We start from the raw sequence: 26,623 nt of genomic DNA, 5'->3' as shown, positions 1-26,623 counted from the left end.
CAAGAACAGATTTCCGATTCTGAGGATCGATGATATTCTTGACAGATTACAAGGATCCTCTTGTTTCAGCAGGATCGATTTGAAAAGCGGATTTCATCATATCCGAATCGCGCAGGGAGATGTCCAGCTTTTCGAACGAGGTTCGGTTTATATTAATTTTTGGTGATGCCTTTTGACCTTACCAGTTCTCCAACGACTTTCAACCAAATGATAGATAGGATTTTTAGAGAGTACAGATCTTTTGTTGGCACTTTCTTTGATGGCATTATAGTCTTCTCCAAGGATGAGGCAGAACATAGAAACCATCTGCTACAAGTCTTTCAGGCATTGCGAGATCACAAGTTAGTAATTAATGCCAAGAAGAGTAAGTTTTTCTTGCCGGAGATACACTTTTTGGGACACATCGTCTCAGTAGCAAGAGTACAGATGGACCCGGCCAAGATTGAGACTATACGTGATTGGCCCAATTTGAAGAATGTTCATGAAGTTAGAAGCTTCTTGGATTTATGTTCTTACTACCGGCGGTTCATTAGAAAGTTTGCAGAGGTCGCTTCCCCTTTGCATATTCTGACACAGAAAGGAGTCCCTTTCTCGTGGGGACCACAGAGGTGACTGCCTTTCAGACTTTGAAAGAGAAATTCACTACGGGACCAGTTTTGACTTTGCCGGATTTGCAAAAGTCATTCGAAGTATATTGTGATGCTTGTGGTCGTAGTCTAGGTGCGGTCTTAATGCAAGAAGGCCATGTCATTGCCTATGAGAGCCGATTGTTTCCAAGGCTGGAATTGACAACACAAATTTATGAGAAAGAGCTTTTGGCGGTTATCCATGCTCTTACTCAATGAGCCGATTTTACGGTCTTCACTGATCATCAAAGTTTACGCTACTTCTTGTCACAGAAGCAGCTTCCAGAAAAGCAAATGCGGTGGGCTAACATCTTCACACAGTTTCACTTCCAGATTGTCCATCTTCAAGGACAGAAGAACTTGGTGGCAAATGCTTTGTCCCGGAAGCCGTTAGTCTTGGCTATTTCCGCGATTCATCATAGAAGCTTCGAGGACATGGTTGATCAGTATGCCACAGATCCAAATTTTTTCTGATGTATTTACTCGAATACAAAATGGGGAGGTAGTAGCAAGATATTCCATACGGGATGGCTACTTTTTGAAGAAAACGATGTTGTGCGTTACACAGCCGTTAAGGGAAAAGGTTATAACCGAATGCCAATGTCCACCTTTTACGGGTCACCGCGGGATTGACACCACCTTGAAGGGTGTGGAGCGTTACTTCTTTTGGCCAAGACTCAAGAAGGACGTGGAAGACTTTGTACGCAATTGCTTGGTATGCCAGAAGGTCAAGTTTGACAGGCATAAAGCACAGGGATTGTTACAGCCTTTACCCATTCTCACCCACACCTGGGAAAGTATTGCTATGGATTTCATTTTTGATCTCCCGAAGACACAGAGTGGGCACGATGGTATGTGGACTGTTACTGACAGATTTCGCAAGCAAGCTCATTTCATTCCAGTGAAGAAAACAGTCAAGCCGGACGATTTAGCGAGACTGTTCATTACCGAGATATTCAGATTGCATGGCATGCCTGAGACAACAGTCTCTGACAGAGATCCCCGATTCACGAGTTTGTTTTGGAAGGCTATTTGGGAGAACATTGGCACACGGTTGCAGTTCTCGTCATCTTTCCACCCGCAGACAGATGGGCAATCTAAGATTGCAAATTCAGTCGTACTAGATTTATTGAAGTCTTACATTTCTGATCAGAAGACTCAATGGAAAAAAATTTGCCTTTGGTGGAATTTGCCTACAATAACATGATCCACTCTTCGACGGGAAAGGCGCCATTTGAGATTATTGAAGGTGCTCCGAAGGTTCCACCCTTCCTAAGCACAAAAAATAAGATTTTTGTTGCCAAGGTCCGGGAGGCTTTAGCGAAATCTCAGGAAAGACACAAGAATACAGCAAATCGACACCATCGCGATTTGACATTGAAGGAAGACAATTGGGTGCTCTTACGTTTTGAGAAGGCACGCCTAAGAAAGAAAAAGGGAAAGGAGTGGCTTTTTCCAAAGCTTAGCATGAGATACTATGGACCTTTCTAGATAAAAGAAAAGATAAATGATGTCTCCTTTAGACTAAAGTTGCCCGATACTTGGAGGATTCACAATGCTTTTCATGTGAGTCTCTTGAAGCCTTTTAAAGGCGATGTGCCCGATGATGGGGAGTCAAATGAGCAACCCCAAGTGGAGGAAAGCGAAGAGACACTCGTTCCAAAACAGATATTGGCACATAAAGATAGAAAGATTAAAGGTAAAGTAATTACGCGGTTCTTGGTTAAATTCAAGAACTATCCTGCATTGGATGCGAAGTGGATGGAGGAGGAGGACCTAGCAGATTCTCCTCAGATTTTGGAACTTTACCTTGAAGCATTTGGTTTAGCATAGTCTACTCCGATAGAACCCCGATTTCAGCATGGGTGAATCTAGCGCAGCGGGCTTGCACAAGAGGGGAGTTGCTCCGCTCCTTTGTCAACAGATTACCCCGATTTTTTATATAGAGTTACTAATCTCCCTTTGGATTTCAGGGATATTGCTGGGCTGACAGTATTCTGCTATATGACTTTAAGAACTGGAGTTCCCGAAAATGATACTGATTGATTTGTACTTGACTTATTTGAGTGCAGGAACTGAAAGACGAAATGACTGCTACATTTCGGTCTCATAAATCTCTATAGACATGATTGCAATATGGATTAGTTAATCAGGTATCTATGAGGTCTCAACTGGATCTAAATGCAATTACTAAATACGTTGCCGATTAATCATGGTCTAAGATTTGGAATGAATTTGAATGTGATTTGTCATGAGATGTCAAGTGATGTGACTGTCGATTAGTACATGTGCTAGATGTGTTGTGTCTAGTGCGTCGGTACTAACAGTCACTATCTACTAAGACAATTTATGGTCTTTGTCTGTTTTGCAGGTGTAATCAAGGGCGATTACAATTCTTTCAAGAGGGGGTATGTCACAAACTGGTGACGTGGCAGTGCACCCAGATACACACACACAGCCCTTACTGACGTTGCAACAACAGCCGAAAAACGCGCCGCAATTCTCGCTGAAAAACGTGCTTACAGGCTGACGTGGCAGGTAGTATGAACCTCCGCAATTTGCATTGGTTTGCTGACGTGGCATTCCGTACGGATTTTCGAAAATTTCGCTGGTTGATTTTGGCAGCTTTTGAACTACATTTTCTTTTGAGATTATGAAGCTTTTGAGTTTGAGATTTTGGGGCTCTACTTTTGGCATCCCTTGTAACCTTTATAAGTGGCCTTAGGGGCTCACTTCTCAGAGCATCTGGACGCAGAGTCTGAGAGTGAGTACTCGCAGGCTCATTGTACTTTGCTCAAAGATTAATATAAAAATAAATACCGAAAGGGGCGCATGTCTTTGGGGCCAATACCTCTTGGCACAGAACTTTGCAGGGCCATGTCGACCTTATTGTGAATTGTGAATAAGTTTGAAGTGAATCTCTGTTGTGTCGTGGTAGAATCTTGACTTGGGGTGTCCAACTTTGTTACATCTTGAGAAAGGTCTCATTCAGCCCAGTACATTACACGAGTGTTGTTGGTCTTAAAGAAAGATAGATCTTGCAGAATGTGCATTGACTACAAGGCTCTCGATAAAATCACCATCAAGAATAGGTTTCCAATTCCCAAGATCAATGGTATACTAGACAGACTTCACGGTTCTACTTGTTTCAATAGAATTGACTTAAAGAGTGGGTATCATCACATTCGAATTGCTCTTGGGGATGTCTATAAGACGGCACTTAGGACGTCTTTTGAATTGTACGAGTATTTGGTGATGCCTTTTGGTCCCACGAATGCTCGTGCAATGTTTAACAGGATGATGGACAGGATTCGGAGAGTATAGGTTATTTGTGGGCACCATTTTCGACGACATTATTGTATTCTCCAAGAGTGAGACAGAACACAGACACAATCTCTTACAGGTTTTCTAGGCACTGAGGCAACATCGGTTAATGGTGAATGGGAAGAAAAGCGAGTTTTTTTACCCGAGATCCACTTTCTGGGACACATCGTCTCTGCGGAGGGTGTCAAAATGGATCAGGCCAAGGTTGAGACCATTAGAGATTGGCCCGATTTGAAGAAGATTCATGAGGTTCGAAGCTTTTTGGGTTTGTGCTCTTACTACCGGCGGCTCATTCAAAAATTTGCGGAGATTGCTTCTCCTCTACATGCTTGACACAGAAAGGGGTTCCTTTCGCATGGGGACCATGTGAAATTGCAGCCTTCAAGATCTCAAGAAGAAGTTGACCATTGGCCGAGTGTTGGTTTTGTCAGACTTGCAAAAGCCATTTGAGGTATATTGTGATACCTATGATCGTAGTCTGGGAGCGGTTATAATGCAGAAGGGTCATGTTGTAGCTTCTGAGAGCAAAATGTTTTCCAGACCAGAACGGGCTGCACAGATTTCCCAGAAGGAGCTTTTGGCCGTTATCCATTCTCTTACTGAGTGGCGACAATTCCAACTCGGAGCCGCTTTTACAGTGTCCACCGATCACCCGAGGTTATGCTATTTATTGTCTCAAAAACAACTTTCAGACAGGCAGATGCGGTGGCCAAACATTTTGTCACTTTCAGATTGTGCATGTTCAAGACAAAAGCATGTGGTGGCGCATACACTGTCTCGTAAGCCTTTGGTTTTGGCTATTTCAGTGGTTCATCAACACAGCTTGGAGGATATGGTAGTTCAGTGCACCACAAATTTGGATTTTGCAAACATTCTTGACTGATTACAGAGTGGGAAAGCGGTTACTGGCTATTCTCTCAAGGAAGACTATTTGATGAGGAAATATTTGTGTGTGACACAAGTGTTGAGGAATAAGGTTTTGACAGAGTGCCACTGTCCACTTTTTTGGGCCATCGCGGCATAGAAACCACCTTGAAAGGTGTGGAACGGTTATTCTATTGGCCGAGGTCCAAAAAGGAAGTGGGCGAGTTTGTTCACAGTTGTTCAGTATGCCAGAAGATTAAGTTTGACAGAGTGCCACTGTCCACTTCTTTTGGGCCATCGCGGCATAGAAACCACCTTGAAAGGTGTGGAGCGGTTTTTCTATTGACCGAGGTTCAAAAAGGACGTGGGCGAGTTTGTTCACGGTTGTTGAGTATGCCAAAAGATTAAGTTTGACAAGCATAAGGCACCAGGTCTTTTGCAACCTTTACCTATACCTAGCTGATCTTGGAAAAGTAAAGCAATGGATTTCATTTTTGGTCTTCCCAAGACTCAGAGTGGGCACGATGGCATCTGGACAGTCATCGACAGATTTAGCAAGCACGCTCATTTTGTTCCAGTCAAGAAGGCGGTTAAGCAAGATCATATGGCTAAATTGACTGTCTCACAGACATTTTGACTACATGACATGCCTCAGTGTATAGTTTCAAATAGAGATCCTCGTCTTACTAGTTTGTTTTGGAGTGCAATCTGGGAGAATATTGGTACTCGGTTACCATTCTCGTCCTCTTTCCACCCACACACAGATGGGCAATCGGAGATAACGAATTCAATGGTTCTGGACTTGTTGATGTCTTACATCTCTGATCAAAAGGCTCAGTGGGAGAAGTTGGAGTTTGCCTACAATGGCACTATGCATACGTCTACGAGGAAGGCGCCATTTGAGATCATCGAGGGTGCTAAGAAGGTTCCACCTATTGTAAGCACCAAGGATAAGATTTCTGAAGCAGATCAGTATGTTCATGATTTGGAGACTGCTTTTGCAAGGGTGCGCGAGGCTCTTGAGAAGTCTCAAGCAAGGAGTACGCAGATTTTCAGCCATAGAGTCCGTCTCGTCATCCCCGTCGTCGACATCGACATAGCCTAGACTTGCATCAGTTCTCGTTCATCCACTTTGTACCAGTTTGTGCAATCAATAGTAGACCACTTTCGCCAACGAGAGTGGGGCCTTCGGAGGAGGGTTTTACAACGTCTCTGGTGTCGTATTCTCTTCTCTCTCTATCTCTCACTCTCATGCACTTTCACGCACAGTGTCCATTCACTTTGTTTGTGTTCATTGCACTCTCTCATTAAGAATGGAAGGCCCTCCCTTCCATAAGAATAAAAGGAACCTTGAGCACAGATCGGAGCACTCATCTTGAGCAAAGTTCAACATTCACTTCCGCTGCACCTTACACCAATGTCTTTGTAGAAGTGCTGGATTGGTCCGGTCTGGTGCATGAGTACATAGAGTCAGTGTATTGAAGAAAGTTTGCGATTACAATTCAGCGCATCTGGACGCAGAGTCTGAGAGCAGAGGACCCTCGTGAGTTGTACTTTTGTACTTTTGATATGAGCAATAATAAAGAAATACGGAAAGGAGCGCCAGTCTTTGGGGCCAGTGCTTCTGTGTACGGAACTCTGCCTTGCCGTGTGGACTCTCTCTCTCTCTCTCTCTCTCTCTCTCTCTCTCTCTCTCTCTCTCTCTCTCTCTCTCTCTCTCTCTCTCTCTCTCTCTCTCTCTCTCTCTCTCTCTCTCTCTCTCTCTCTCTCTCTCTCGCGTAAAGTTCAATGATTTTGAAGTTTTGTTCGTGTGTTGCTATTGATTTCTCGCTTGGAGTGTCCAAGCCTGTAACACTGATGGCTCTTGTCAGCTCTAGTGCATTCCTTTGTTGCTCATCTTGTGGCATCCTCTTGTAATTTCTTGGTGATGGTAGTTGCTCATCTTCGTCATCGATTGGTCTCTCCCTTCTGTTTATCGTAACCACATGCTGGTTGAATGATTCATTTTTTCACTCAGATTGTAATAGAACAGACGGAAATTGAAGTGACAAGACAACACTCTGCACTTGTAGATGAGACAGAAGAGGCTGAGTTTCTCTTCAGAGCATATTGGCCCTCAAGTCGGACGCCCATGTCGGTATTTTTTTTGTTTATTCATCAAGAGGTTACAATTGTGTGCACCCATGCACTTGATCCGATTTACAGTGAATGTGATCACTTCAGCCGCCAGCGAGTGATCGGACGGAAACACAGAGGTAACTGCAATCTACACACTTAGCAACACTTTTAGTACAACTCTCCGAGGGTCAAGCTCTTTGAGACTCTACGTCTAGATACTCCAAAAGAGTGGCCCTCATGACGCTTATAAACAGTACAAGGAATGCTAAAAAACAGAGCCCCAAAAGCACTAAGTACCAAAAGCATTTGCTTTATTTATGGTGTAGGCCCCTCGGCCAAGGTTTAGGATTTTTAATCCTAACCCACTTTGGCTTTTAGGCTACTCGGAGGTCTTCAATAAGTTGGTAGGTCTTCCTTTTCTTCTACTAGGGTTTAGGCCCCTTGGCCGGGATCTATTCCATTGGTTGGAACTTGGTGGTGCCACGTCATTGACTTGCCACATAACTTTCTAAAGAAGAGTAATCGTCCTCGATTACACTTGCGTTGCATACACCAACATAACTCTAATATTAAGTAAAAATGGTTAGCATGTCACATGCAATCAATGTTTATGCTCCATGCTATGCATCATACCCTGCAATGCAAAAGATGCGATAAAATCTCAAGTGTTCAAATGCGGTGGAGCTAGTTATAGACACCTTGGTTGCATCTAGAAATCTGTCATTTGGCCAAATAAAAAACATATTCCCAATTAAATATGGAAAGTATGGCACGGGTGTACATTCCAATGCATGTAAATGACATTGGATTTTATCAAAGAGCAAGTTCCCAACTGATGTCTGTTTGGATGCGACCGTTCATCCAATGTCTATGGAGAGTCACAAAAGTGAGCATCTACCTCTTGGTAGGACGGAAGCATGCCATCATTCAAATTCCTCATCATCATACATTCATTCATTCATAATCATCATTCATCATTCCTCATCATCATAAATTCGTTCAAATTCATAAAACAAAACAAAATTCATGATTCTTATCATCAATAAAAAATCATTGGATTCATTCTTGAGCCGTCATCACTCCCAAATGCTTTCAGATGCTCTCACTTGCTGAGATTTTCTGCAAAAACCCTAATTTGTTGCTAAAAACCCTAATTTTCCAAAGTTTTCGAAATCAAAATCCGTTCGGGTCAATATGTAGAGCTCCTCAAGAGGGTAAACTTTGACTCCTATTCCATATCCAAATTCTCAACCATTGAAGAGATTTTTAGAGGCCTCTGCAACACAGAAACCAATCAAAAAGTATGTTTTTAGAGCTTTTTAGGGCAAAAACGAACTCTTGTCCTCGTTCTCTTGTCGTTTCTTATTCATCCCACTCCATAGCTTCCCTCTGTAGGTTGACGTAGAACCAATTTTTCTTCCAAGAAAGGGGGAAAAAAAAATTATGTAGAATCTCCATGTGCTCCATCGAGGTTGTTAGGATCGTGCTTCGATTTGTAGAGGGCAAGGCTATGCTCTGATACCATTGTGATCACTTCGGCAAGTGATCTGACGGAAACACAGAGATAAGTGCAATCTACACACTTAGCAACACTTTTAGTACTTCAAAACAATTGTGAAAGAGAGAGAGAGAGAGAGAGAGAGGAGACACGGAGTGGCGGAGTTCCACTCCAAGATAGCACTGGCCCAAAGATTGGCGTTTCTTTCAATATTTCTTTATTATTACTTCAAAAAGGTACAATGCTCCGAGGGTCTAGCTCTTCGAGACTTTGCATCTAGATGCCTTCTTAAAATTGGCCCTAGAGACTCTTATAAATAGTACAAGAGATGTCTAAAAGCAGAGCCCCAAAAGCTACTGGGCCTAAAAGCTAGCGCCCAAAATCTATCCAATTAGCCAACGCACAACGCGGAAATCTGTCCAGCAAGCCACGTCGTGAGAGTGTGTGTGCATGTCTTGCTTTATGCCCCTTGGCCAAAGTTCTGTAAGTTGTTAGGGTTAGGATTCTTAATCCTAACCCACTTGACCTTTTCTTTTTGCAAGAAAAGAGATCCTTCCATTAATGATAACTAACCTCCTCGGGAAGGTCTAAAAATTGTAGCCAGTCACCAAACATGCAGGCTGGACCCTCTACTATCAGATCCCAAGAAACATGAGGCCTACTGCCAACCAAGTGGCCTCTTTGTGCTAACCATGGGGTTCCAAACAAGAGGCTGTTGCAAGCGCTCCTCCACGCAAGGGGGCTGGTGCTGCTCCAGGCCACTTCTTAGCTGCTCCCAGCATGTAAGCAGACTCGCGGCAAAATAGTCCTTCCATCTCCTGCTTAAGCCGACCCGATGCATCTCTGTAAAAATCCACCTGATGGACGGACTCCCAAGGGCCACACGTATGAGGGACTCGAGCATGAATCCAATGTATAGCAACAACTCCGTCCAGGGCTCCTCTCCTGGAAGAAGACCTCTAACCACGAGCTTCCCAAGGAGGGCTCTGCTCTGCCGTGCTGGGTCGATGATCCCTAACCTTCCCTGAGAACATAGTAAGGTGTGACCTGCTGTTAGGACACCGTGGCCCTTGCTAACCAAGTGTCGTGCCCTCACCACAAAAAATTCATGATCAGCCTCTCCATCTGGTTCTGAGACAGAAACTCAAGAAGATCCAACAAGACGTGATGTACCACATAGTAGCCAAAAGCACTTGGTTGGCCACTACCACTCTTACCAGCCAAAGAGAGTCATGCAGAGATCCAATGTAGAAGCTTCCTTCTAATGGATAGAAGGAGGGGGGCAGTCTGTTGCTCTAGAGACAAATCCAGGCCTACCTGGCAGCCCAGATATCGTACAGAAGTCCTTGGGGAAATCCACGTGAAGCCCTCGCTCGGCGACCAATCAGGCGTAGGAGCATTGCCAACCAAGAAAGCCACAGTCTTTCTCCGGTTGATCAGTGCCCCTAATGCACAACAAAACACCTCAAGAGCTTGCTCACACCTGTGCAAATTGGCCTCACAAGTACATGCATACGTCATCAACAAACTCAACGTCAAGCAACTCGTGACTTGTCTCCCCTAATAGGGAGCTCTAAACCGCACATAGCAACCTCCCGTGAAGTCAAAAATCTACTCATCGCCTCAGCATAGAAGAGAAAGAGGAAGGGGACAAGAGGGCAACCCTGTCTAACCGAATGTGTGAGCATCAATCGTTCCCCTCTTCCCCTTGCCAAGAGCACTTGACTGTGCCCATATGTGTAGAGAGCAGACATCCCTCTGATCCAAGCAACTAAGAAGCCTATCCTACGTAGAGTGCCCTCCAAGAAATCTCAGTCAACACTGTCGTAAGCCTTCTCAAAGTCGAGAAGGAGTATCACAAGATCCTATCCTCGGAGACGAGTAAGGGCAGACATCTACCAGAAGGTAAAGATGTTGTCAAGGATACTACGCTCCTTGGCAAAACCTGTCTAAGTCTCATGTATAATGCTCTCAAGTAGTGGCTGAATTCTCCAACTCAGAGTCTTCGCTAAGATTTTGTAGGCTGAGTTGAGAATAGTGATGGGTCGCCATTGTCAAATCTCATCCAAGGAGCCCCCCTCCTTGGGAATAAGGTAAATCGGTCCCTCACTCAAGCTGTCAGGCATCTCTACAGTGAGCAAGATGTGCTGATAGTGAGGGAAAAAATTCCCTGGCAGTCCTAAGTGTGTTCACGACATCACTACCTGTAACAGACTTGGACACTCCAAATCGAGAATCTACCGCGACACTTCAACTAATAACTTCAAAACACTTCACAGTTCACAATTGATTCGACACTGGCCCAGCGGAGTTTCGTGCCTAGAGATATTGGCCCCAAAGACTGGCGCCCCTTTCGGTATTTCTTTTTGTATTAATCTGCAACTCAAGGCACAAGCAAGCCTCTGGGTCTCACTCTCAGACTCTGCATCCAGATGCTCTGCAGAGTGGGAGCCCAAAGACCCTTTTAAAGATTTTACAAGGGATGCCAAAAAGCAGAGCCCAAAAGCTTCAAAAGCTGTCCATAAAAACTGCCTCTAAAATAGGCTTACAAAAATAAAGCAACTTAAAAATTAAACCCTTTCTCACTTGCTGCATTACGTTTTTAATAAAGCAAGTTTTGCGTAGAGTTTTCAGCCTTTGCGTGGGCTTTTTCCAAGCATGGCGTAGAGTTCTACGTTAGCCAAAAAGCAGCCCCAAGTTATGCCGCACGCTGCCTTGCTGTCTCTTTTCCGTGCTGCCACGTCAGCGTTTCAACCTGTAGCGGGAGTCCGTACACAGCAGTCACATCAGCGTTTCAACCTAGGGGCTCAGAAGGTGGGTGTGTGTGTGTACTAAGCATGCCACGTCACTGGGTTATGACATACCCCCCCTCTTGAAGCATTGTAATCGTTGTCGATTACGCCTGCAAAACAGACAGAAGCCATAAACTGTCTTAGCAGACACTGACTGTTAGTACCGACGCACTAGAAACACACATCTAGCACATGTACTACTCGACAGTCACATCAGATGACATCACAGGACATCACTTGACATCACAGGACATCACATGACAAATCACATTCAACATTCATTCGGATCATAGACCATGATTTATCGGCAATGCAATTAGCAATCGCATCTAGATCCACTCAGGACCTCATAGATGCCCGATTGACTAATCCCTATTGCAAACCATGTCCATTCGAGATCATTCAGACCAAAATGTTGAAGTCATTTCGTCTATCAGCTCCTGCACTTAAAAACAAGTCAAGAACAAATCAGTTTCATATTATCCGGAATTCCATTTCATAAAGTCATACAACAAAATACTGTCAGCTCTTAGTATCCCTGAAGCTCATCAGTGACTCTAGTATTCTAAAATCAAGGCATCTGTTGACAAAGGAGCGGAGTAACTCCCCTCTTGTGCATCCCACTGCACCAGATCTGCTGCCAAGCTGAATTCGGGTTCCTTTTGGAATAGACTATGCGAAACCAAAAGCTTCAAGGTAAAGGTTCACAATCTGAGGAGTATCTGCTAGGTCCTCCTCCTCCATCCACTTCGCATCCAATGCAGGATAGTTCTTGAATTTAACCAAGAACCGCCTTCTTACTTTACCCTTATTCTTTCTGTCCTTATGTGCCAAAATCTGTTCAGGAACAAGGATCCCCTCGTTTTCTTCCACTTCGGGTTGCTCATCAGGCTCCCCATCTTCAGGCACATCACCTTTAAAAGGTTTCAAGAGACTCACATGAAATGCATTGTGAATCCTCCAAGTGTCAGGCAGTTTCAGTCGGAAGGAGACATCATTGATCTTTTCGGAGATCTGGAAAGGTCCGTAGTATCGCATACTAAGCTTTGGAAAAAGCCTCTCCTTTCCCTTCTTCTTTCTCAAGCGTGCCTTCTCAAAACGTAAGAGCACCCAATCATGCTCCTTCAATTTCAAATCGCGTCGATGGCAATCCACTGCCTTTTTCTGTCTTTCCTGAGATTTCTGCAAAGCCTCGCGGACCTTGGCAAAAGCCGTGTCCAAGTCGCGCGTGTACTCATTGGCTTCAAAAATCTTATCTTTCGTGCTTAGGAAGGGTGGAACCTTCGCAGCACCTTGAATAATCTCAAATGGCGCCTTCCCCGTCGAAGAGTGTATCGTGTTAAGGTAGGCAAACTCCACCAAAGGTAGATACTTTTCCCATTGAGTCTTCTGATCCGAGATATAAGACTTCAATAAATCTAAAACCACTGAGTTCGCAATCTCAGATTGCCCGGCAATCTGCGGGTGGAAAGACGACGAGAACCACAACCGCGTGCAAATGTTTTCCCAAATTGCCTTCCAAAACAAACTCATAAATCTGGGGTCCCTATCGGAGACAATCATCTCGGACATGCCATGTAATCTGAAAATCTGGGCCACGAACAGTCTCGCTAAGTGATCCGGCTTGACTGTTCTCTTCAATGGAATGAAATGAGCCTGCTTGCTAAATCTGTCAATAACAGTCCAGATACCATCGTGACCACTCTGTGTTCTCCGGAGATCAAAAATGAAATTCAATGCAATACTTTCCAGGGGCGGGTGGGTATGGGCAAAGGCTGTAACACTCCCTACGGTTTATGCCTATCAAACTTGACCTTCTGGCATACCAAGCAATTGCACACAAACTCGTCCACATCCTTCTTGAGTCTCGGCCACAAGAAGTATCTCTCTACCCCTTTCATGGTGGTAGCAATGCCGCGGTGACCCATAAAAGGTGGACAGTGGCATTCAGTCATAACCTTTTACCTCAACGGCTATGTAACGCACAACATGGTCTTCCTCATCAAGTAGCCATCCCGAATGGAATATCCCGCTACTGTTTCCTCATCCCGTATCCGTGTGAAAACGTTTGCAAAATCCTCCGTGGCATATTGATCGACCATGTCCTCGAAGCTCCTACGATGTATCGCGGAAATAGCCAGAACCAATGTCTTCCGAGACAAAGCATCTGCCACCAAATTCTTCTATCCCTGCACATGGACAATCTGGAAGTGAAACTGTAACAAGATGTTCGTCCACTGCATCTGCTTTTCTGATAGCTGCTTCTATGACAAGAAGTAGCGTAAACTCTGGTGGTCTGTAAAGACAGTAAAATCCGCTCCGAGTAGGTAGTGCCACCACTGAGTAAGAGCATGAATAACCGCCAAAAGCTCTTTCTCATAAATCTGTGCTTTCAATTCCGGCCTTGAGAACAATCGGTTCTCGTAAGCAATGACATGGCCTTCTTGCATTAAGACCGCAACCAGACTACGACCACAAGCATCACAATATACTTCAAATGACTTCTGCAAGTCCGGCAAAGTCAAAACTAGTCCCATAGTCAATTTCTCTTTCAATGTCTAAAAGGCAGTCACCTCTGTGGGTCCCCACGAGAAAGGGATTCCTTTATGTGTCAAGATACGCAAAGGGGAAGCAACCTCTGCAAACTTTCGAATGAACCGCATGTAGTACAAACACAATCCCAAGAAGCTTCTAACTTCATGGACATTCTTCAGGCCAATCACGGATAGTCTCTATCTTCGCCGGATCCATCTGCACTCCTGCTGCTGACACAATGTGTCCCAAAAAGTGTATCTCTGGTAGGAAAAATTCACTTTTCTTTGCATTAATCACTAACTTGTGATCTCATAATGCCTGAAAGACTTGAAGCAGATGATCTCTATGTTCTGCATCATCCTTGGAGAAAACAATGATATCGTCAAAGAAAGTGCCAACAAATAGCTTGTACTCTCGAAACATCATGTTCATCATCTGGTTAAATATCGCAAGAGCATTGGTTAAGCCAAAAGGCATCACCAAAAACTCAAATATCCCAAAAGTCGTCCGAAAGGCTATCTTATAGACGTCTCCCGATGCGATTCGGATTTGATGATATCCACTTTTCAAGTGGATCCTACTAAAGGTGAGAATCCCTGAAGTCAGTCAAGTATATCATCGATTCTAGGAATCGAAAATCTGTTCTTAATGGTGATTTTGTTGAGAGCTCTATAATCGATGCACATTCTCCAAGATCCGTCTTTCTTCAAAACCAACAACACTGGAGAGCAATACGGTGAAGTACTATGCTGGACAAGACCCTTTTCCAAAAGGTCTTTCACTTGGTTCATAATCTCTTCGTTCGACTCACAGGGTAAGGTGTCCGGTTCGGCGGTGTGCTTCCAGGTATCAAATCAATGGTATGATCTTCAAGACGAGAGGGTGGTAACTCGCCTGGCAGGCCCTTTGAGAAGCAATCGGCATGAGAGCGGAGAAAATCTTGGCGTTCTTTATCAAGTCCAGATGTTAGGTGCAACGGAATGAATGTTGTATTTTCTCAAGATTAGTGATCTTTATTGCTCAAGGTTCCTTTTAGTTCTTTAGGGAAAGAGAGAGCTTTCCGTCTTGTAGAGTGCTGGTCACGAACAAAGTGAGTGGATATTGTGCGTGCAAGTGAATGAGACTGAGAGAAGGAGAGAGAAGAGATACGACACCCGAGAGGTTGTAAAACCCTCCTCCGAAGGCCCCACTCTCGTCGGCGAGAGTGGTCTATTCTTTGATTGCACAAAGGTGTACAATCCGTATGCAATGGACTATGCAACTTGGTCTATGCTGATGACGACGACGACGACGATGATGGCTGAAATCTGAGATCTTCTAATCGCTAAATTTCGGGACTGTTTCGGTGGCTGAAAATGACTGTTTTGGCTGCATTTTCTTGGCTGAAAAATGAGGTTTCTTAGGGCTGAAAACTGATGGTCTTTACGGGCTGAATCTGCTACAGTTTAGGTGAATATTGCCGGTCTTAATTTGCTGCTGAAATCCAAAAACGCCAGGGCTGAAATTGGTCCTTCTGTCGGCGGGGTTCTGCAAATGCAAAAACGCTAGGCTAATCTGCTGTGTCGTGATGACGCCGGGGCTGATCTGCTGTGCACAAATCGCCAAGGCTGATCTGATGCAAAAACGCTAGGTCTTCTGTGGAGAAAACGCCGGAGTAGTCGCGGGGGTTGGTCTTGCTGAGAAGTTGCCTGTTGAGCAAGGTGCTCCTGCTGCCTCTTCTGCCATTTAGTGCTAACTTGGGTTTGCTTATATAGAAACTTAGCAAAATTGCCCTACCTACTTTTGTAGGAAAGTCACTTAAAAATAATAAGTGAAAATCCCAATAAATAGGAAAATAGGCTAAATGCACTGGAAAATTCCCCTAACTGATGCGAAAGGATTTTGATGGGAATTCCGATGATCATGCTGTGTGCAACCGGAGGATATGCATCTATGCTAAGTGACTAGGCATGCACGGTCTACGAATAGACTCACAAAAGTGCCAGATCACTGCTAATCTAGACTTACTGGACTGACTGAACCCTGCTGTGGTATAGCTTGTCCACGGACACATAGGGTTGGGATGTGTCACGTGACATCCCCTCCTTTTCAAAGTGAGGTACTGGTACCGAACTGTATGGCGTCGAGGGAGATCGCCAACAACATCCGGAATCCTGGAAGGGACTCTTCACCGACCCACTCTGATGTGTGGGTCGTGCGGTACTTGAACTTCATAAAGGTCTGCAACGCTTGCTTCTCTGGGCCGCGCCGAAAGCGACACAAAGTCTTTTGAATCTCCTTTCTTGCTTCAACTTCGTCTAGAGTCCTGCTTCTTTCGTCTTCAAGAATCTCCATGGCTGAAAATTCTTGAAACCATCTCCAACACAAAACCATGAACATACCCATTTCATGTAAAGTGAAGGAAAAAAATCGTGTCTTCTCTAAAGATTGTGTATGCAATGTAGATGAACATAGAAACGGAGTGAGAACCCGTTCATCAAACACATGCAAACAATGTGATCGAATCTTTTCTGTTTGATCGAAATCAATCAACTGTGGCAATTCACAATGGAAATGCCCATGCTTGGTGCTCATACTATCATGTGCTCTTTCGGAAACTGTGTCATGCCAAGGAAGAGACATGGAATGTGACTTCCTTACATACAAACTTTTCAGCTTTTCATGAACAATCCGCATACATTCGTGCTCATCCATGAGAGAAACGTGCTCAAGATACAATATGTCATGCCTAGGAAAAGGGATCACATAACGATGCTGACTAAAATACAAGAAACGATCACGAATGAAACACTCGAACAATGTGTGCGTATCAATCATGCGAACACATAATACTTCCTGTGATGGTTCTTTGGACCAAGGCTCGAGAGCCAAGATCGCTTCTTCGGGGTCTATCGAATCTTCTTGTGGAGGATCTGTGGACCTTGACTCGAAAGCCAAGATCAATTCTTGGTGATTGATCAAATCTACAACGAGGTTAGCTTCGCTAGAGAAAGTATCCACTAACACATCATCCGTGTGAACAATCACATCATCTTCATGCAACTCATTATGCTTGTGAGAAATCACATCTTGAGCATGCAAATCATCATGCTTATCATTGTCATTCAAATCATCATGCTTAGCAATATCATGCAAATCATCATGCTTATCTTTGTCATCAAAATCATTGTGCTTATCATTGTCAATCAAATCATCATCATGCTTCACACAGCAATCTTTGTCGTAGATGGGGAAGGGTCGGAAAAACCTCCCGGTGGGGAAAATTCTTCTTCGCCTCTCTCATGCTCATCACTTCCAAGCGAAGTATCCAATCCGCTTCGAGTGATGATCATTCTGCAATCGTGGGTTCTTGTGGGTTCGTGTGGGTTCTTGTGTTCTCAAGTCCACGAGTGACTTGGGTTCTTGCGGGTCTTGGGTTCTTAAGTTCACGAGGAACTTGGGTTCTTGGGGGTCTTGAGGTTCTTGAGGTCCTTGACTCGTGAGAATCTTGGATTCTTGAGGTTCTTGAGGTTTTCTTTCGCTTGCAAATCGCGTTGGAGAAGGATCTTCTCTTCACCCGAGTTCTACTCCTTTCTACAGGTGCACCCCTTGGCGGCCTTGCGCTCACACCAAGGTTGCTTTTTCCCACCTCACATCGATTGGCCGGCCGCTAAGTGCACGGTCCACTCTCAATGAGTGAAAAGAGACACAAGGGGAGGCTGGACAAGCGCTTCTTTCTTGGGATTCCTGTCACTCCTCAACAAAACACGATTAGGAATCGCCACGCCCAAGTAAACTTGGGTTCATGCGACCGTAACAAGCAAAAAAAATTCTTGTGGTTCTTGTGGTTCTTTCCTTGAGTAATGCAAAACACTTCCAAAGCTCTCATACCAATGTTAGGTGCAGCGGAATGAATGTTGTATTTTCTCAAGATTAGTGATCTTTATTGCTCAAGGTTCCTTTTAGTTCTTTAGGGAAAGAGAGAGCTTTCCGTCTTGTAGAGTGCTGGTCACGAACAAAGTGAGTGGATATTGTGCGTGCAAGTGAATGAGACTGAGAGAAGGAGAGAGAAGAGATACGACACCCGAGAGGTTGTAAAACCCTCCTCCGAAGGCCCCACTCTCGTCGGCGAGAGTGGTCTATTCTTTGATTGCACAAAGGTGTACAATGCGTATGCAATGGACTATGCAACTTGGTCTATGCCGATGACGACGACGATGACGACGACGATGGCTGAAATCTGAGATCTTCTAATCGCTGAATTTCGGGACTGTTTCGGTGGCTGAAAATGACTGTTTTGGCTGCGTTTTCTTGGCTGAAAAATGAGGTTTCTTAGGGCTGAAAACTGATGGTCTTTACGGGCTGAATCTGCTACACTTTAGGTGAATATTGCCGGTCTTAATTTGCTGCTGAAATCCAAAAACGCAAGGGCTGAAATTGGTCCTTCTGTCGTCGGGGTTCTGCAAATGTAAAAACGCTAGGCTGATCTGCTGTGTCGTGATGACGCCGGGGCTGATCTGCTGTGCACAAATCGCCAAGGCTGATCTGATACAAAAACGCTAGGTCTTCTATGGAGAAAACGCCAGAGTAGTTGCGGGGGTTGGTCCTGCTGAGAAGTTGCCTGTTGAGCAAGGTGCTCCTGCTGCCTCTTCTGCCATTTAGTGCTAACTTGGGTTTGCTTATATAGAAACTTAGCAAAATTGCCCTACCTACTTTTGTAGGAAAGTCACTTAAAAATAATAAGTGAAAATCCCAATAAATAGGAAAATAGGCTAAATGCACTGGAAAATTCCCCTAACTGATGCGAATGGATTTTGATGGGAATTCCGATGATCATGCTGTGTGCAACCGGAGGATATGCATCTATGCTAAGTGACTAGGCATGCACGGTCTACGAATAGACTCACAAAAGTGCCAGATCACTGCTAATCTAGACTTACTGGACTGACTGAACCCTGCTGTGGTATAGCTTGTCCACGGACACATAGGGTTGGGATGTGTCACGTGACACCAGACATATTTGTCCTATCCTCATCACTCATTTCTTTCATAAAGAGCGAGTAAACAAACAGACTGGATTTCATTAACTTTGAAATGGCCGAAGTAGATACAATAGGGACAGACTCCCCCTTATGTTAATGTCAAGTACAATGGTTCTGTCCTTCTCTGTGGTCAATGTCGCTTTCCTCGCCCAATAGTCGACCACGGCGTTGTTCTTGTGGTACCAGGGAATTCCCAAGAGAACATCACAACCTTCCAAAGGCATTATGTAAAAGTCCTCATGTCGCAAATACCCCTGACAATGCAACCCGAAGTTTGCCAATAACAGGTGTAATGGCTACGTCCTTGCCGGGTGCCGCTAGAACTGCCTCCGCAAGTGGTCCCATCCGATCGGGAGTGATCTCGAGCCGCGCCGCCAATTCCGATGAAATGAAGTTGGTCTTGGCTCCTCCATCAAAGAAGATCAGGGCTTCTTGGTCTTTCACTTTGCCCCAAACTCGGCAAAGTTCTGTACTCCCGTCCAATGAGCTGGGATCGGTACGCACACAATCTGAAACCAGTCTTTTTTTCATCTTGCCTTTTCTTCCACGTTTCTCAACTACTCCCGAACTCTCAGGCCTTTCGTCGTCCTTGTTGTTATGTTCTTTTTGTGTCTTTTTAGGGCACTTCGCGGAGATATGTCCAGTTTCCCCGCATCCAAAGCACTTCCCCTCCTTCATGAAGCGAGCTCTCTCCTAAGGAGTGAGCTTGGGTCGTGCATCTTTCTTTTCCGGGTTGCTCTTCCTCTTTCTACTTTCATTTGTCGAAGTCTGTTCGGCTCTTTGTGTCATGATCTCATTGGTGGGGTAGGTCAAACTGCCAGAGTGAATGGCAAAACCCCGTTTCGCATGACTCATCAACTCCTGAATGGAAGCTGTCTTTTGTTCCAAGCAGTGATCTCGAATCTCTGTAGGAAGGCCCAAGGTAAACCGCTCAATCTGTTCCTTGAACGAGGTCTTCTTAAATGAAGAGGCAGGTAGAAAAGAGCTCCAAAATCTCTCGCAATAAGCATCCACTGTATCCTTCTTGGTCATCCGAAGATGGTTCCAAGCAGTTCGTATATAGCGTTCATATTCTCGAGTCGGCCAAGAAGAAATAAAAAGCCTCTTGAATTTCAGCCATTTAACTGGCATAGTTTTGTTTAATAGAAGCGTGGACCACCAAGTTCAAGCATTCCCCTTAAAGTAAGAGGCAGCTCTCCGAATCTTAGAGTACTCTAGATAACGCCCTCCCGCAAGAGCGATGTCAAACTGTTGTACAAAAGACAAAGCCTTTGAAGCATCTCTATAACCAGAAAACGTGTCAAATTTAATTGATTGTCCACCTTCCTTAAACTCTCGGACTTTCTTGCTTTTGTCTTCCAGAAAGTCATATTGGTTGGCTTTGTAAAAATTCTTCTTCTTTGCATAAAAGCTGCTGTCATCAAAGTCCGAACTATGTAGACGAGTCCTCTGTAGAACTGTCAACCACGGGGCGAGATTTAGACTTCTTTGCCTTTTTCTTGCCCTTTCCGAAGCGTTGCTTTTTGCTTCGCTTTTTGCCTTTTCTGTCTTCTTCGCTCGAGTCGGATGAGCTAAAAGAACTGTCAGAAGAAGAAGAAGAATTGGGTACTCCTTCAAATCAAACATGCTTCTTCTATTTCTTTGTCTTTTCAAAAGTACACTAACGACCCAAATAACCCGGGAAGTCAGTGCCTTTCTTCTGCTTTTGATCGTGCTTTTTAGCTTTGTTCTTGCTCTGTATATTTCCTGGGAGTAGAAGGTTTCTTAAGAGCGGGTTTGCGGGGTGGTTTTGTGGTCTTCTGCCAATGCGTGTGCACCTCATCAAAAGAAGTCTGGCTCATATATTTTGCCAACTTCGGGTCCTTCGCAAAATTAAGCATCATCCTTGTTGCATCGCAGATCAATTGTCGGCGCTCCATCTCTTGACGCTCCGCTTGAGTAGGCCGAGGCGGGCTGTACTCCTTGCGTGAATCTTCGTTGTGATCCCTTCCCGCATCTCAGGATGCAGAGGGAGTCGACTGATCTTTGCCTGAAGCCATAGGTGTCACGTAAAAAGAATCAGATTTCCCGTAGGAGAAAAATCGGCCGCGCTCTAATACCACTGTAACAGACTTGGACACTCCAAGTCGAGAATCTACCGCGACACTTCAAATAATAACTTCAAAACAGTTCACAGTTCGCAATTGATTCGACACTGGCCCGAGGCGGAGTTCCGTGCCTAGAGATAGTGGCCCCAAAGATTGGCGCCCCTTTCCGTATTTCTTTTTGTATTAATCTGCAACTCAAGGTACAAGCGAGCCTCTGGGTCTCACTCTCAGACTCTACGTCCAGATGCTCTGCAGAGTGGGAGCCCAAAGACCCTTTTAAAGATTTTACAAGGGATGCCAAAAAGCAGAGCCCAGAAGCTTCAAAAGCTGTCCATAAAACTACCTCTAAAATAGGCTTACAAAAATAAAGCAACTTAAAAATTAAACCCTTTCTCACTTGCTGCATTACGTTTTTAATAAAGCAAGTTTTGCGTAGAGTTTTCAGCCTTTGCGTGGGCTTTTTCCAAGCATGGCGTAGAGTTCTACGTTAGCCAAAAAGCAGCCCCAAATTCTGCCGCACGCTGCCTTGTTGTCTCTTTTCCGTACGCCAGCTGCCACGTCAGCGTTTCAGCCTATAAGCGGGAGTCCGTACACAGCAGTCACGTCAGCATTTCAACCTGGGGGCTCAGAAGGTGGGTGTGTGTGTACTAAGCATGCCACGTCACTGGGTTGTGACACTACCACATGTATATGGTAACATAGCTGAAAGACACTCACGGTAGAAGTCAGTAGCAACCGCATACATATCCTCAGGCTCTAAAGCAACTGACCGATAAGGTCTCCTCAACTGGCTAACGCCAGTATGCGCATGGCGAGGCCCGACAATCTCAAAGAACTCACCAATAACTTTGTCGCCCACCTAGGTCCACTGAGATGCTTGTCAATGAAAGGAAAACTCATGGCGCCGCTCCTCAATGGTGGTCATCTCATGTCGAGCCTGCTTTATGTGCTCCTTTAACCAAGGACTGTCAGGGTGGCACTCCTGCATCACTGTATGGAAGCAATGCCTCGTCTGAGCCGTTGCTCCTCCTCCTTGGCCGTAACCAAGCGAGTTGTAGCCTCCTGAAGGAAGAAGCCGCTAAGCTTGGCAAGTCCAGTGGCCACTCTACTAGCAGGGGAGCCAAGAGTGCCCAAGCTCTCTGTCCAAAGTGTTGTCACTCGCTCTCTAAGCTCTACATCTAGCAAGATCCTCTCGGGGATGCGCAACATCACACTCCCACTCCTCTGTCTGTCTGTCATAGTAAGAATCATTGGTGCAAGATCTGAGAAAGAAGTCCTTGCGAGAATGCAAACAAACCCTCCCATGTCACAGAGACGGTCACTCGCATAAAAGCAATCTATCCAAGATAGATTCACTCCTCCTACTCTGTGGTCAAAGCGAGAGAAAGATAAACTGTCTGGAGGCCGCACAAAACATGCATGTTGCCAAACATTTGAAATCCTCAAGATCATACATAACCGCTCCCAAGCTGCTAACTAAGCCCCGTGCACAGTAGAGTGACTACCTCTAATCCTGTTTGAGGGGTCCTAACATGTTGAAGCCTCCCCCAACACACCACTGATCTGCATGTGGGCAAAGACTCTACAATATATGACCAAAACTCAGCTCGTGCACTTGCCACATTGGGCGCATAGATGTTCAGGAAGCCCATGAGGCAAACATGAACCTGTATAGTAATCCATTGTACCCTACCTGGCACAATAATACCTCTGTCCACAATGGCGTGCTGCCATGAGTCCGCAATAGTCATACATACCCCTCCCTGACACAAAGATGATGCTCCTAGAGCATAAGAATTTCAATCATACCACCCACAAGGCATCTCTAAAGCTCTTGGCGCAAGCGGCCCCTCTGGCGTTGAAACTGAGGCCCATCTAAACCCTATGCATTCCACGAGACAATCCTCATGGGATCAGTGAGAAAGATCGATGCTGCTACAGCAATCAATCTCGCTATCTTTGAGGCCGGTTTGGATGGGGAATGATCCGCATCCGAGCGACCTCTAGACAAACGCATCCGAAGTAACTGTCTCACCCAGGCCCAAGCATAGCATGCAGTCCATAGGGATACATCCTCTGTCCAAGAATCCTCGTGTACAAATACATAGCAAGGGGGGCTCTGAGTGTCAGCAAACAAGTGAACCACAAGGTGTCTACATCATGCTGCATCCAGTGGCGTCACACCGAACTTGGCTAGAGGCCAAAGTGTCTGTACCAAATCTGTCAATACCAAGTCCTCTGTGTGTGTGAGAACTCAATAGGCTGGACCTAGAGCCAGTCAAGAACCGTGTGCAAGGTCCACTCTGTGTGATCCCTGCCGTACAACGGAAAGGAGAAACCCACCGCTGTATCCAAAGCCTCGGGGCCCCTGGCTGCTAGAAAGATGCACTCGAATGCAAGCTGCCTCAAGGTCGGGAGAAGGGTCACCGAGGAAATGGGTGAAGCTGTAGTCGAAAAAATCCAAGCGTCTGTCAATATCAAAACTGGTCAGTCCACGGGGGATTGCTACAAAAGGAGAGGCCTGAATCAAAATTAGCGTCCTCAAGTAGGGCCATCCCTCTTGTGCCATTCGGCTCAAAACAAAAGCACTACCAAGAGAGCATCTAGCTGCGGATGAGTGTCCCTTGTGTCGGAGGAGAAGTGTGGGATGGGTCGGGTGATGAGGCTGAGGGCCCAACAGAAGGAAAAGGGGGAGCGGAGGATGGGGGTGGGGGTGGAGGAGGGGGAGGGGAGGAGGTGGCAAAACAGAGGAGGCTGAGGGTGGAGGGGGGGGGGAGGTAGTGATGGTGGTGAGGCTGAGGTGGAGGGAGGCTCCTCAGAGAAATTCTGCTACAGGGGATCAAAACGATTCGTTGTTGGAACCCAATGCTGCGAGCTAGAGGAGGTCGGCCACCAAGGGGGGCGATGTGACAAGCCCGTCCCTATCGGCGGCGGCCGGGGGCACCTACTGCCAACCATCAGCTGGCTGATCGCTGGCCTCTGTCGAAGTGTCAGCCTGTGTGTCTTGGGTACATGTCTGTTGGGCATGTTCAGCCTTGGGGGGGGCTGAGCATGCGCTATGCGTCAAGATCTCCTACGAGGACAAGCTTTCGCGAAGTAGCCCATCTGCTTGCAAATGAAGCACTGGTTTGGGAGTCCCGAATACTCCACCCTCTCGCGTAACCACCCCCCACTCACCCTAGGTAGGATAACCACCTTTGAGGGATCTGCTCCTCTCGTATGCTTGCATCAAGATGGAGGTGCTCTGCATCTGCATGATCATAGTGCCTCCATGCATCTGCCTAGGGAAGGAGAAACGCAAGGCTGATCCCCTCCTGCCCATCAATGGCGACGTGTTGCCCTGCTCATGATGAGGAAAAATGATGGGGCTCCATGGGAAAAATGGTAGGGCTGAATGCCCCCTCTGCCCACTACCCCTCCTAAGGCTGCCCCCTAGGGGCGCAGGCCCGCACACAATTGATCTGTCTTGGTGCCCTGCAGCCTGCCCACACATATATATACAAACCCACATCCAAGTCGGCGAGCTGTCCACCAGCCCGACGACCTGGAAAATGGTAGATAATAGGAAAATGGGTACCAGACGAGATATAAGGAGGGGCTAGGAAAAATATCCCCAACCTGCAAGAGCCTAATGGCCATGGAACTGAGCCAAAACCCGAGCTGAACATGGCTAGACACGACCCGACATGAGAGACCTACTCACACTGGCCGGCCACAGACACAAAACAGCTCTCCCTCCTTAGCACCTGTCCCTGAGAGAAATTGGGATCGACTAGATGAACCAAGAGAGATGCCTAAACTCTAACAAATGGCTGATGCTGAAAACGCTGGAATTGATGATAAAAAACGCTGGCTCCAAACGCCAAGATGCTGCTGAGGAAAAGGGGTGCTGGGTACTGCCGGTGCGGAGGCACTTGGTTCTTCTCCCTTTCTTGCTCTTCTCTAGCGCCCTGGGCATGCATATATAGTGTTTCTTTTGTGGCAGCACAAACATTAGCATAGATGGAAAATCAACATCAAAATCATCAACAGCTGGAACAGAGTTACACAATCAAGAAGCTAGTATAAGAAGTGAATGTCCAAAAACAACTCAAAAGGTGATTTTCCAGTTTTTCCTTTTATGCTTGCATGGATAGAGATCATCTATTTGTTGATTTAGAAGACAATGCTTATTTTAAAGACATGACAAAGGACAAACAAGCTCCATTGTGCAAGAGCCGAGGGACAAGCCGCACAATAAAGGGTAGCCCCAAGGATTCTCTCTCTCTCTCTCTCTCTCTCTCTCTCTCTCTCTCTCTCTCTCTCTCTCTCTCTCTCTCTCTCTAAACGGATATGCACATCATGCACAATGCAAGCTCCCGAAGATGAAGCACATGTGACATTGGAATGCCCAGAATACGCTCACATCCGGGCTATTTTCAACCACTTCTAAGCGGTTGCTCTACCTTTGCGGACCTATTATCCAAGACAGACCCCTCCCCTACAGCTCTCGGAACATACCTCACCCGCATACTTGAGCATCAAAAGACACTCATAGGAACACAAAAAGAGAATAACACACACCACACCATACACCCCCGTGAGGGGAGACTATGTATCACTTTGAGGTCCCATGGGTCATTTCTAGCCCCCCGCGGACGTTAATACCAAATCAAATCAAATCAAATCTCTCTCTCTCTCTCTCTCTCTCTCTCTCTCTCTCTCTCTCTCTCTCTCTCTCTCTCTCTCTCTCTGCCTTCACATTGTGCTGCTTAGTTTAGGATCCCGCAGTATTTATATTTTGTTATCCTAGTTTAATTTATTTTGTTAATCTGACTTTGTATCAGATACACCGCATTGTAACTTTCTGGTCTCATAGGTCACTTTGGCCTTTTGAAGACGTTAATATAACATTTCATTTCTCTCTCTCTCTCTCTCTCTCACCTGAAGTGTCGGTGTGACTCCAATGACAGAGGGAGATGTAACTGCAACTGCATTGGGAGGTAATAAGGGTTGAGGAGGTGATTCTGCGGGAGGTCTTTGCTGTTGGCTGAAGTTTATTGATGGAGGCAAGGATTGACTTGGCAATTGTGCAAACTGCGGATAGAGATTGGCCATTCGTAGAGGTGGCCCAACTCTTAATCGAAGTTGTTAACTGCTCGATTGAAGAAAGGGTTGCTTCCAAGACTGCACTGACCAAGAGACTACATAAGCATATTTTACCGCAAAGTGTACAAATTTTGTAAAGTCTTCTTAAAACTTGTCACGTGACATATTAGAGGTGAAATATGTGTCTATCAAACGCACATAAATCTTGACATCAAATATTTACTATTGAAGAAAGCATGTGCTTAAAGCAAATTAAAGCAAGTGATATCAAAATGACAGATGAAAGTAGATTACCAACCTGGTAAGGGAGAAGGTGTCTCATCTGAGTGTGCGAAGCCGAATACGATGTTTTGACAAGCTACAACAAAAACCATGGGACTAGTTAAATTTGTCATCATGACATGAGGAAACAACACAAACTACAGACCGCATAGTGCAGGACATACAAAAAGTGGCCCTATCTCTCCCATAACTATTAAGAATAAAAGTTGTGCCCTGCCCTATCGTCTAATGTGCAATCAAAGCAAATGCACACACATGGAAATTGAATGCAAATAACGGACCTTTATGGATTATCGATATAACGATTTTCTTGTCACTTTGGAGAGGTTGATGTTGTTCAATTTACAAAGCATGTCGTAAATCTATTGAATGTTTGTTGTGGCACACA

At 45.4% G+C, this 26,623-nt stretch overlaps 1 protein-coding gene across 3 annotated transcripts in view; it reads right to left on the bottom strand.

The window, feature by feature from the left end:
* Positions 1–26,623, bottom strand: part of LOC147450418 (pentatricopeptide repeat-containing protein At4g13650-like) — a 51,520-nt gene that overhangs the window by 22,901 nt on the left and 1,996 nt on the right. Inside the window, exons 2-4 of one of the 3 annotated variants that reach the window (XM_086519656.1) lie at positions 26,517–26,597; positions 26,252–26,311; positions 25,789–26,031 (exon numbers count right to left, since the gene is read on the bottom strand). In XM_086519656.1, the coding sequence (XP_086375782.1) occupies positions 25,789–25,962 (174 nt within the window). In that variant the 5' untranslated portion in view covers positions 25,963–26,031; positions 26,252–26,311; positions 26,517–26,597. Of the gene's footprint in view, positions 1–25,788; positions 26,032–26,251; positions 26,312–26,516; positions 26,598–26,623 lie in introns of those variants that run through there. The other 2 variants (XM_086519657.1, XM_086519658.1) reach the window with 2 other exon arrangements.

The sequence above is a fragment of the Adiantum capillus-veneris genome, chromosome 9 (assembly GCF_014529385.1).
Source record: "Adiantum capillus-veneris isolate H3 chromosome 9, ASM1452938v2, whole genome shotgun sequence".
Taxonomy (NCBI): Eukaryota; Viridiplantae; Streptophyta; class Polypodiopsida; order Polypodiales; family Pteridaceae; genus Adiantum; species Adiantum capillus-veneris.
The sequence above is the reverse complement of the archived record's forward strand: the minus strand, read 5'-3'. Positions and strand labels throughout refer to the sequence as shown.